Source organism: Mustela nigripes, chromosome 10 (genome assembly GCF_022355385.1).
Source record: "Mustela nigripes isolate SB6536 chromosome 10, MUSNIG.SB6536, whole genome shotgun sequence".
In the NCBI taxonomy this organism is placed as follows: Eukaryota; Metazoa; Chordata; class Mammalia; order Carnivora; family Mustelidae; genus Mustela; species Mustela nigripes.
Window position 1 is genome coordinate 59,226,883 of NC_081566.1, and position 12,070 is coordinate 59,238,952.

At 48.6% G+C, this 12,070-nt stretch overlaps 1 protein-coding gene across 5 annotated transcripts in view; it reads right to left on the reverse strand.

The window, feature by feature from the left end:
- PBX1 (PBX homeobox 1) overlaps positions 1-12,070 on the reverse strand; it is a 278,651-nt gene that overhangs the window by 49,292 nt on the left and 217,289 nt on the right. For all 5 annotated transcript variants that reach the window (XM_059413407.1, XM_059413406.1, XM_059413410.1 and 2 more), the window contains 2 exons: positions 7,286-7,530; positions 1,028-1,218 (listed from right to left, as the gene is read on the reverse strand). In XM_059413407.1, coding sequence (XP_059269390.1) covers positions 1,028-1,218; positions 7,286-7,530 — 436 coding nt within the window. The remainder of the gene's footprint in view (positions 1-1,027; positions 1,219-7,285; positions 7,531-12,070) is intronic.

Here is a 12,070-nt window from a genome sequence, read left to right on the forward strand (position 1 = left end):
ATGATCAAAACCCTCCTCTCAGGTATACGAAAGACACGATTATCACCAAGTTGCAGGCTGCCTAGCAGAAATTAAAGAAACTGGAGGGATCTGGATCAATCCACTGGTCTAGAGAGTATGGGCCAAGGACTGATTATTGGTTCTCTGTTCTCAGGTTTTAACTTTAAGATGACCTCTTTTTCTTTAAAGTATTTTATTTATTTGTCTCAGAGAGAGAGAGCATGATCAGGGGAGAAGGGCAGAGGGAGAGGGAGAAGCAGGCTCCCCGCTGAGCAAGGGGCCCAATGCAGGACTTGCAACCCCAGGACGCCCTGGATTGTGACTGAGCAGAAGGCAGATGCGTCACCAACTGAGCCGCCCAAGCATCCTGGGGAACTTTCTATCCAGCTTCTTCGACTGAATTCTCATGAGTACCAATGCCAGATGGAAAACATCAAATCTTGATTGAAAATTTAGTGCCCAGCAGACTAGCCCCTGCTCCTTGGGGCCCGCGGGACCAGGCCCTATTCATCTTCGTGCTCCTGAAACTTAGCCCAGAGGATGCCACATGGTGATCTACTTGCAAATACTCGTTGAGCTGAACTCAGTGCACTCTCTACCTGTCTGCAGTGTGGAAAAGACCTCAGGTCTCAAACCGCACCATCTTTCTAGAGAGCCTGGGTCACTGCAGCGTCCAGCAAGCCCGCCACAGCCTGGGGCTCTAACACACACCGGGAAAAGGGGTACTGAGTGGGACGAGAACGCTGCCTTTGCTCTCACCCCACTCACTCGTCCCTGCTCCTCACTCAGAGTGAGCAGCGGGGGCAAGAGAAAGCGTCCTCTCTCATCACCCCGTTTCCTGTTCGGAGCGGTCCAAAACCAGTGGCTTGGGCAGTCGTCCTGCAGCCTCCCTCCCAGACTCCCAGGTCGCCCTTCCACCTGGCCTTTGACATGGTGAAAACGCAGCCTCTAGAGAGGGCCAGGTGTGGGTCCCAACCCTGCAGCCGGGATCCCCCCAGGGGACAGGAGGCTCTATCAGGTGACTCACCTCGCGTCCAGAAACCGGGAGCGCAGGATCATGACGGCCTCGCACGTGCTCTGTTTGAGCTGCATCTGGATGGAGCTGAACTTGCGGTGAATGATGCTGACCATCCGCTCGATCTCCTTCGGGGAGATGGGCCTGGTCCGGCTCTGCTCCCGCAGGAGGTTCATCACATGGGTGGTAAACTCGTTGCACGCCTGGAACGGCAGGACAGTAAACACCGGCGCATGGGGAGGGTCTGGGCCTGGATGGAGGGCCTCGTGGGCTTTCCTAGAGACTCACACACGTGGAGACACCCCAGCTAGTCTACGGGGGTTTTGTCACATCGGAGGGACAAAAGAAGTTCCTGGCCTGAAAATGCCTTGCATCCTGTTTGATTCTAACTTTGGCCACAATTCAGATTTTTCTAAAAGGGTAAAGAGAAGTCTTAATCGTCTTTTTTTTTGCATGATTTCACTACAGTGGAAGGGGAGAATGTGAATCCCAGGGTAAAATATACCCCACAACCCTTCACCCCAATGTTAACAGCTGATGAAAGCTTGGGGTCAGACACGGCATGAACGTCTACCCTGCTCATTATCTCTGATACAGCAGAACCTCCACATGTCCATCTGGGGTTGCATCATCAGCCAAAAGAATGGAATCAGGAAATTAAAGCTAACCCTTCTGAGAGACATCACATCCACCTGTGTCTCCTTTCAGTTTTATCACAAGAATTCCCACCTCTGCTGACCTCTTGAAGACCCACAGCACAAACTGGAAATCTGTCCTCAGAGGCCTTGCGGGAATGACATCAAGGTGCCGGGGGATTCAGGAGCCATCCCTGCAAAAGGGCGCGCTCTCCCGTTACACCCACAAGCCATCCGCTCATGAGGTGAGGTTAAAGTTCGCTTTGCCCCTCTCCTATTCTCCAGGCGAGTAAACCCAGGTGAGTAAAGCCCAGGGAGAGGGGAGGCTTTTTCCTAAAGCACGCAGCAAAAAGGGAGCAGCTGAGTAAGCCTGGGCCTGAACGCCTCCTAACCCAAGCTGGGGATTTCTGTCCTTTCTCAGGGCCCAAACTTGCTCCTCTGAACACCACTGGTGTTCCTCGTGGTGACAATAACTCAGCATCTCAAGTCTGCTTGCCTTAGCAGAGCCGTCAGTCGGAAATATCTAGTCACAGGTTAACTGATGGCAACATTATAAAACCGTAGTAGGTTTGTAACGAAATAGGCAGGCAGTCTTTGACGAAGAACTAGGGACTCAAAGGGCTCCAACTTAATACCAATCCCAGAAACACTCTCGTTAATGGTAACACCACTCCGCCACCCTCCTTACAGCGCAAAGCCTCTCCTGTCTGTCAGGAACGCAGTAATGATGACACAGTCACTCCTCAGCTCTCGAAGAAATCCTTCCAGGTTGGTGGGCCGAAGATACCTAGGCAGACGTATCCACCAGGCTGTGTCTACACTGGGAGTGAGAGGCCTGGTCTTTGAGGCCACCTCTGTGAGTGTCTGAGCAAAGCCTTTCACTACTCAGGGCCTCATTTTATTCATCTGAGGGAAGGGACTCAATCATTCCTACCCTTGAGCCAGGCCAGCAGCCCCTATGGTCTTGTCCAGTGGGATGCAGATGGGAGTCCCTCGTGCTCACGAACACAGCAGAGTGGGTGACAGGGGCCAGGATGGCCTGCAGACAGATGCTGCCTCTGGGACTCACTCTGCTGTGAGACCTCGGAAAGTTACTTAACCTCTCGGGGACTTGTCTCCTTTATTTGTGAAACGGCCGGGTCGGGGGGTACCCACCTCAAAGGGTACGGTGAGGCTCAGAAGAGCCATTAGGTGTGTGTCTGGCTGTGTAAGGATGCATCCGGGCGCCAGTTTCCCAGGGTCACGATCACCTTCTTTCTACCCCACCGGTACTTGTGGAAGGTTAATCCATAGATCGGGTCCATCTAACATTCTGCTCTCCACTAAGAAAATTACTACATAAACTCTGCATCTGTATGATCAGCTTCTTCTCTGCCAACCCACCCTCCAATTGTAAACAAAGGGAAGGACACAAAACGTGGCATCGAGTCAATTCTAAGAGACCACGGTGTGGGAAGCGCAGGGCTAGGCACACAGCAAGCACATCAACAAGCTCTGTGTGCAAACTGGGCCCCTCGTTGGCCTGCAGCCTCCTCATCCAGGGTGGGGCGGGGGGGGAGGGGGGGGCTCCAACAGGGGAGGAGCTGGGCATGAGGAGTCATTGTTAAGTGCATTCCTCTCTGCCGGGAAGCCCCAGCGCTGGGCTCGTAATAATGTGCTTCATTACAGGGAGTCAAAATAATCGCAATATCTAATGTTTATCCAAGACATTTTATCCCGGGGCCCTTTCCGCTCTGCCATAAACAGACAGTGGGGTCTTTCCACCCACCGCTGAGGTGGAACAAGGCAGCTGCCGAACAGCTGCTCCAAACACACAGCAGAGAGTGGAGACTAGTTCCAAGTCCACTTCAGACGGCCAGGACATCACGATCCAGGTTTCTCTGGGACCTGACGGACCCACACACCATGTCCTCCTCAGATCCCACAAGCTTGCAGCTTTGGAAGCCAGGCTGCCCCCATTGGGTCAGGTGTCAGGAAGAGCTGGGGTGACAACGGCTCATTAACAAGACCCCTCACTGGCTGAGAGCTTCTGGGACGGGGTCGGGGGTGGGGAGCCTCTGCTGTGGACTGTGACTTTTGGGACCTCACACTCACTCCAGGTGCCCCTAGAGAGTTGAGGATTTCAAAGGGAAATCCTCTGAACCTTGCCCAAGTTCCAGGTCAAGGGCATTTCTGGGAGCCACTGACGAAAGACCAGTCCTTCCAGGTGTCCTGCTCGAGATGCCAGAGTTTCAAGCTTCCCTCCTACCCTCTGGTTAGCCCGACTTCTTCCCTTCCTCCTTCAGACTGGATCTGGTGCCAATCCCAGCAAAGAACGTAACTGGGATTCAGGACCCTCTTAGCTGTGAACTGACTAACCCAGCCTGGGCTGTTAGTTAGCCCTGGCCATGCCCCAGCAGCATTACTTACAAAAGCTGGAGAACACTGCAAAGTGCCAAGAATATCGTTTTCTTAAATACGGCTTGGAATAACACTCAACCTTCTGACATCATGGCTTTGTCTATTACCAGATGCCAATTTTATACCTTCCTACCGCCGTGATCTGCTGGAGAAGCGTCTTCCTAGCACCGTTTACTGACGAAAATAATTTCCTTCATTTCTTTCTAAAGAAAATCTCTAGGAGCTTTCTTTAATAACCTCAGGACGAAACAATGGCCAATTCGGGTAGGTGGTTCTTTTTTTTTTTTTTTTTTTAAGGGGTGGGGTTGACGAGGGCCATGGTAGCTAATTAGCAGAGCACTAACTAATGGTCGAGTTACCCCTCACTGCCATACTAAGAACAAAACAAAACAAAAATCACAGAGTCAATGATTAATAACCCATTTGGCAACTTCATCCATCCAACTACTAAAGTAGAGAGTAACGTTTTTACTTTACTGAGGTTTCCTGATTTCATTTTTTAAAAGCTTTTATTTATGTATTTATTTATTTTAGAGAGAGAGAAAGAAAGAGCTCGAGCAGTGGGGGGAAGTGCAGAGGAAGAGAATCTTAAGCAGACTCCCCTGCTGAGCCCAGAGCCCAGCCCAGGGCTCAATCTCATGCCCTCAGCCCAAATCCACAGTGGGATGCCTTGCTGACTGAGCCACCCAGGTGCTCCTGAGGTCTCCTGCTTTTAAAAAAGCTCCCATGAGGAGTGGCCACAGAAAAATGAACAAGACAAATCTCCCAGACATACTACCTCGGAGCTTCATGGCCTAATGTTCCTACAATCCACTATTTATTATAATTAACAATATAAGCAGCACTAATAAATTACGAAGTGCCCAATGTGTGTTAAGTAGGATTCAGTTCTTACCCAAAAAATGTCCATATAACTAAAGAAGTGATTTTTTTTTTTTTGTATTTTTAAGAATAAGAGATACGGATGACTACCCCCTATATACGTAATTTGTTCTTTAGCAATGGGAGATTTTCCTGAAGTTTCTGATTTCCAAACTCTTTATTATTTAAAACAGGTAGAGAGTGAGGAGACGTTTTTGATGGAGAATATTATTACCCCTAGCGTCTCCTAGGTATCAATTATCAAACTTGTCCATGGAAGTCACAGAGGATAATCTGGCTCCTTCACTGTTCAAGCAAGTCACACTCTCTCTGTACGGAGTGCTACTCGTCAGGTGGGGTTCCAATGAGAACCCTCAGACCAAGGGTCAGAAACTGGACTCCAGGGCCATCCCTGTCCCTCACTGAATGTGTGACCCACATACACAATGTAAGCCCTCTGATCTCTACCTCTTTGCCTGTTTCAAAATGGAGAGGCTGACTGTGCCTGTCCTGGGTACCCAACCACAACATGACCTTGAGCAACAAGGGCAAGTGTGTCGGCAAAAGTTAGCAGTCAGTTGTGCGTTGCTGTGAACCTGAGCTAAGAATAGAGCCAGTTTTCAACAGCTGCCTGGCTAACATCCAACCCCGTCATGGGTTTAGAGGCGGGAAGGACTTGCTCTGGGCTCTCCTTGTACCTCTGGAGTGTGCTGAGACTATCTAGACCTGCCATCCAGGTCTGGATAGATTGTTTTGTCAGAAAACCAGGCTTCGTTTTAAAGGTAAGGTAGGAATGGCACTGAGTATGGAGAACTCAAGAGGACAGCTAGGGACCTTTACGGGAAATGTCTCTCTGTCTTCCCAAGCTATCCTATAGGTTAGGGCCGACTTTGAACTCTAAGTCAGATCTAAGTGATGGATCAGGTTAGGGAACCTTCAGGAAGCAGTCAGCTCTCTGGAAGCTCTCAGGAAGTGTCTACACGAGCCAACACTGTGGCAAGGACATTTGTTCGTTCCCGAGAAGGCGAAGGGCAATGACTCACAGGTTCTTACTGTAAGATCGCTGCTATTCTCTTCCCCTCAAACCCTCCCTACGCCTATCTGATGGTTGGGTTTCACCATGCGTGGCTGCAAGCTTCACGGCAATTCCCTCCCACATCATAAAAGAAGGGACTAGGTAGAAATTCATTTTGAAGTTAGATAGGAGTGCAATAATGAAACTTTCTTCACTTTAAATTTTAAAATGCCCATTTCTGTTTTAAAATTTAAACTTTCTATTAAGTTTGCATTTGCCTTCTACCTAGACAGTCGCCTTTGTTTTTTTCTCCCTCTTCTTTTGTGACTCTTAGAAAAGAAGGGGAAACCAAAAAGCTAAGAATTCAAGGAAAGTGAGTTAACTGTTGGATTTCAGGATAATGTTACATCCAACAAAGTGACAATAAATGTATCCATTACCTACTGATGGAAGAAAGGACTCCTATTCAAGTAGTATCGCTTGTCCGGACTGAGGAAGCAGAAATGATACATAGAGTTCCTTGTGCATGCGTGCATGTGTGTGTGTGTAGGGGGAGGGTCCCTTGGCGCGAGCAGCTCTATTATCATTAAGAGTACCTTACATTTATCTATTGCCTTGTCATAAAAGCCTCCCTATGTTTGCCTTCATATAGTTTTCATGGTCCTGTTATACCCTTGACTCCACATCTATAGCTCTTGGCCATTCACCAGCAGGTTTTGGGTAGACTATGTGAGCCACGATGTCCCACAGACCATCAGTGGTGTGTGAGGACTGGAATCGAACTTTGTTGACTACAGGGGTGCCCTGAGCCCTTCTCTACTCTTCTTATGGAGGGAGGTGAATACTGCGTTCCGTATCACATACCAAATGAACATGTCTGACTCTCACTCGAATGGAGTCTGGGTAGAGCAAGGGACTTTAATGCTAAGTTTTTGTATCCTTTCCCATAGGATTCCAGAGTACCCAGAAGAAGAGGAATCCCCCCCAGATAAGGAGCAAAAGAAGGTTGGAGGAGTCCACCGACCTCCCCGCAGGTTAACTCTGCTAATAACCTTTCTCATCCTGTGAGACCTGGGCTGCAGGCCATGGGCGAATGTTCCAGAGCCCCAGCATCACCATTTCTTATACTGACTCTTAATTGCTTCCTGAGATCATCACGGACAAGTTAAGTTTTTCAAACGCCCTTATGGCTGGGGTGCCTAGGGAAGACTGAAGACTCGGCGGCCTCCCGTACGGCCAGGGGCTTGGTGCAGAAACACAGAGGTTGGTCCTAGGAGCTCTGCAAGCCCCCAGGGCCCATGGCTCTTCGGCCTCCTTCCTAAAGGGCCGGGATGCCCGACGCCCCATGGCCGCGGTTACCTGCTCGTACTTCTCCAGCTCCGTGTGGTAGATCTGTCTGATCTGGGACAGCTTGGCTCTGTAGTCGGAGTGCTCCACTGAGTTGTCCGAGCCCGCGCCCCCCGAAGCTGCTGCCGCTGCCGCTGCTGCCGCTGAGCCACCGCCCTTCTCGGGGCCTGCCACCCCCTCCGCCAGCAGCATGTTGTCCAGTCGCATCAGCTGGGGGTCTGTTGGCTCCTCCTCCTGGGCTCCCCGGATACTCAAGACTGCAGGGGGACACAGAGGAGGGGAGGGTTAATGGTAACCCACATGAGCATGTGCAGCAAACAAAAAGCAATGTCGTGTCACTGGTGCAGCGAATGACCAAAGGGCTTGACATGTGGGAGGTGTACAAGGGGCGAAGGGCCGGGCCAGGGGGACTGGGGGGAGAGAAGGCAAAGAGAGGCTGGCTTGGTTCCAGAAGTGCATGATGCTCCACTTAGGACAGCTACCCAGAACGGCCCAATTCCTGGAGGCAGACAGTGGAGGGGAACGGGGGCTGGGAGTCGGTGTTTCACAGGGACAGTTTCCCATAGGCAAGAGGAGTGCTGAGTACATTTAATGTCATTGAACTATACCCAAGACATGAAAATCAGGTTAACTGATAACTCGTATTATGCAGGTATTACCACAAGAAATTTCAAAGATGCAAAAAATTAATAGAGCAGAAAAGAATTTTCACATTCATCCCCAAACTGCCAAATTTTTAATTCAAGGCAAGACATTTCCTTCTTTGTTTCTAATTTTAGATTTCTGTGAGTTTGTGGTTTTATACTCATTAACTTTGTACTACTTGATCAGCCCAAGTTTTCAATTCCAAAATGACCTACGCTACGTGAACCCATTTGTTTGGACCGGAATCTTGAGACCTTTCTCCTAGACCAGCACGGAGAGTAGAAAAAGTTTAAAACAGCAAGAAGATCTATTATATGTCAGTTATTCTTCAAGAAAAAATAAAACAAAATAAGCAAATAAAAGAGCAGGAAGACAGTGGAAACATCAAGTGGCGATGTTTTCCTCTGGACACTGAGATCTCTTCATTCTGGGTGACGACTATCCTATTGGAAAAGGATGGGGGGTGAGGGGGGACTAGACAAGCTATTTCAGGTATTCAGAGAAATTATGTAGGATGGAGACTTCAATCAATGATATGGCTGCTTTTTATTAAAACTCCATGGCCATCTGGGTCGGGGGGAGGGGGGTTGGGACAGAAAGAGATCAAGTGTTTTAGTAAAATCAGCAGAAGAGCTAGGCAGTCTCTTTTTACTACCGTCATACAACCTGCTATAAAATAAATCACTCATCTAAACCCAGTTTAGCTGTCAGCAGCCAAGTCTTTGTTGAGAGGGAACACGAGAAGAATTTCCAATTAAAAAAAAAAATTGAAAAAAATTGGGGGTAAGGTAGGAGAAAGGAGGGAAGTGATCCCAGGCAGGGGAGAAGGAGCCACGGACAGGGACGGGGACGGCAGGGCGCGCCTCAACAACCGAGAATCAAGAGCTGTTTCCAGGTGGGGTGCATTTGGGGAGCCCCAGGAGGTGCTGCCCATTCTAGTTGTCTCCTGAGCCCTCGCACGACAGCCCCACACGGGCGTGACCATGACCTTGAGACGAGGGACGCCGAGATGTTCGGGGCGTCCCATCACGTACAATACCAACAGAACCACTTGCTCCTGTCCTTCCATCAGGCATGACAAGAACCAACCTTGAGCGTTGTTCAGAAGGATATCCCAATTCCTGTGCTGTGGGGGACCCTGCAAATGGCTTTCATGAAACAGCAGACAGCCAAGCGGCCCGGGAGCCACATGGGCCAGGAGTGGCGGCGAGGGGCAGAGATGAAAGGCACCAGGAGAAAAGCAGTGAAGTGAGGATGGGGAGGGGTGCAGGGCGGGTCGGGGGAAGGTGGCTGGCCGGGGAGGAAAGAAGGAAGCCCGCACCTGAACACAAACATGGAACGCCTCTGGATTCAGACTCCTCTCCGCTCACACCCGAGTCCTGAATATTGTGCCCGCCTAAAATAAAATCGCGTATCGGTGATAGCCTTGTGGAGGTTTGTGTTGGGGACATCTTTCCAGTGAAATCCTTCTTTCAGGAGACGCACTGGGATGTTGCCCCTCGGACAGGCTTTGGGTAACATTTAGTCATGTTATTCTGTGCCTTGAATTCATTTACCCAAACCTCCAAAGTCCTCTGAAGAACCTACCACCACTCACAGAGGGTCCCTTAAGAAAATAATTCAATGCTCTACCCATTTCCTGAATCAGAGAACTCTCCAGTCCTTAAAGGTGCAGAAAATAATGGGACCACCTGACCACCTGGCAGTGGAGCCCAGAAGCTCCTCCTTCCTCACCTCTACGGGTGACAACCCAACATTCGTGTGTGGGGTCTTCTGGGTGTTTCTCCACTGAATTTTATTTAGTGAATTTTAATTGCTTTATCAACAAAAACATTTAGGGGTCATTTCAAAGATTCACCTCCGGGCTATTCTTTCTTTTTTTTTTTTTTTAAAGATTTTATTTATTTATTTGCCAGAGACAGAGGGAGAGAGAGCGAGCGAGCACAGACAAAGAGGCAGGCAGAGGCAGAGGGAGAAGCAGGCTCCCCGCCGAGCAAGGAGCCCGATGTGGGACTCGATCCCAGGACCCTGGGATCATGACCTGAGCCGAAGGCAGCTGCTTAACCAACTGAGCCACCCAGGCATCCCCGTCCGGGCTATTCTTTATAAACAAATGTAATTATTCCACTTTAGCTTGGTCATTAAATAAACTGTGCAAAATTCTACTCTCTAATCTGCTCTACTGAATCTTGTGTTTCATATCCTCCACAAGGTGCTGAACACTCTAGGGGAGCAGACCCCCCAAAGCGGAGAAGAAACTGCCACCTTCCCCCCAACCCCAATGCTGAGCCAGTGGAAATGCCTCCAAGTGCGTCCTCCTGGTCCTTCCATAACCAAGCCTCTGTGTATGTGAAACATCTTATAATAATGTCTGGTCTCAACGAAGGTGGCAAAGAGAGAAAGAGACTGGATCTGTCATCCCCCCAGGGCCAGCCTAAGATTCATTCATTCTGAGAGAAGTAGGAGACGCAGAGATAGGCACCCACAGACCACAGTGCTGGCCCAGTTCCCTCCAGGCGCTGTGCTGGTAACCATGGGCCTTTCCTTCCAAGAATATGTTCCCCCTTGCAGAACCCCAGAGCTTCAGCTACCCCTCCCCTTCACCTTTTCTTTCCAACCATCAGTGAGATGCACAGACCACCCATGCCAACTCTGCACACCCATCTCATTAACATTTTGTGGGGCTTGCAATCTAACTGGTTTTGAATAAAATAAGAAAGAAAATTGCTGAGACTAGCAAAGAATGCTAAAAGTTATGCTGCAGGCCCCTCACCCCCCCAGGCAAGTTTAGGACAGTCAGAGAGCACAAAGCATTCCCTACACGGACTGTTTTCCCCCACCCACATATTAAAGGGCACATTTAGTTAAGGAGGAAAAAAAAAATAGTGCAAGTATTAACACTCCACTTAGCTTTTCTATCATTTTTAAATCCTGTAAGCAAATACTCTTTAAAAAGAAATTTGGATTTAATTAGATTTAATAAAATTGGTTTCCAAATGTGGCCAGTAAGAAACCGGTATGACAGAGTACGACACACCTTAACGTATATGACGCTTGCATTTATACTCGGAGCTCAGGGCGTAGAAATCGGTCCCGGACTAGAGACCTGATGGAGAGAGAAGAGTGTAAAGGCGGGGGGAGGGGAGGGTGGGGGAGGAGCAGTCCTCTCCGAGTTACAGTCTTTAAATTATCCTGAAATCAGGGGCGCCTGGGTGGCTCAGTGGGTTAAAGCTTCTGCCTTCAGCTCAGGTCATGATCCCAGGGTCCTGGGATGGAGCCCCACATTAGGCTCTCTGCTCAGCGGGGAGCCCGCTTCCCTTCCTCTCTCTCTGCCTGCCTCTCTGCCTGCTAGTGATCTCTGTCTGTCAAATAAATACATAAAAATCTTTAAATCATACTGAAATCATTATAAAAAGAAAACAATTCAGAATATGTCAGAATCCCCTGCTATATATAATATATATAAACACACATATATATCATGTGTACATATATAGTGTGTATATGTGTATATATAACATGTACATATAGTCTGTACACATATAGTATGTGCCTATATGACATATATGTGTTATATATAATATGTGCATATATAACATTTATATATATATATATAGGATGTATGTGTATATATATATGTAGCACGTGTATATATACAGAAACAATACAAACATATAAAAGAGAACATTTTCATCTTCTACATCACATAGAAGATTCTGGTTCCGAGGGTCTTGGGCAGTGTCTGTGCACTTGCAGGAGGCATGGGTGGACCCATCTACCGCCTGCACTTTATTTCTGCCCAGAAGGAGAATCCGCATGAACCATTATAAAAACGGGTGTTGGGAATCATGGACACGGAAACTGTCTGGCGAGTCGACTCCAAAAAAAAAAAAAAAAAAGCCCTCCAACATTAAATAAATAAATGAAAAGGGTGATATGTCTAAGCAGAACTGATGCTACCTATTTACTGCTCGAAGCCAGCACCCTGGTGTGCAGGAGACAAAATGATTATTTAAAAGCCCCTTTTTATCTCTGTGGCACCATGCAAGACTCAAATGAACCTTTCGCCAGGACACCAGAGATGTTAACACTCATCCTCCAAGATCCAATTTCCACCAGCGGAGCTGTTACCTAATCCAGCAACCATCACAT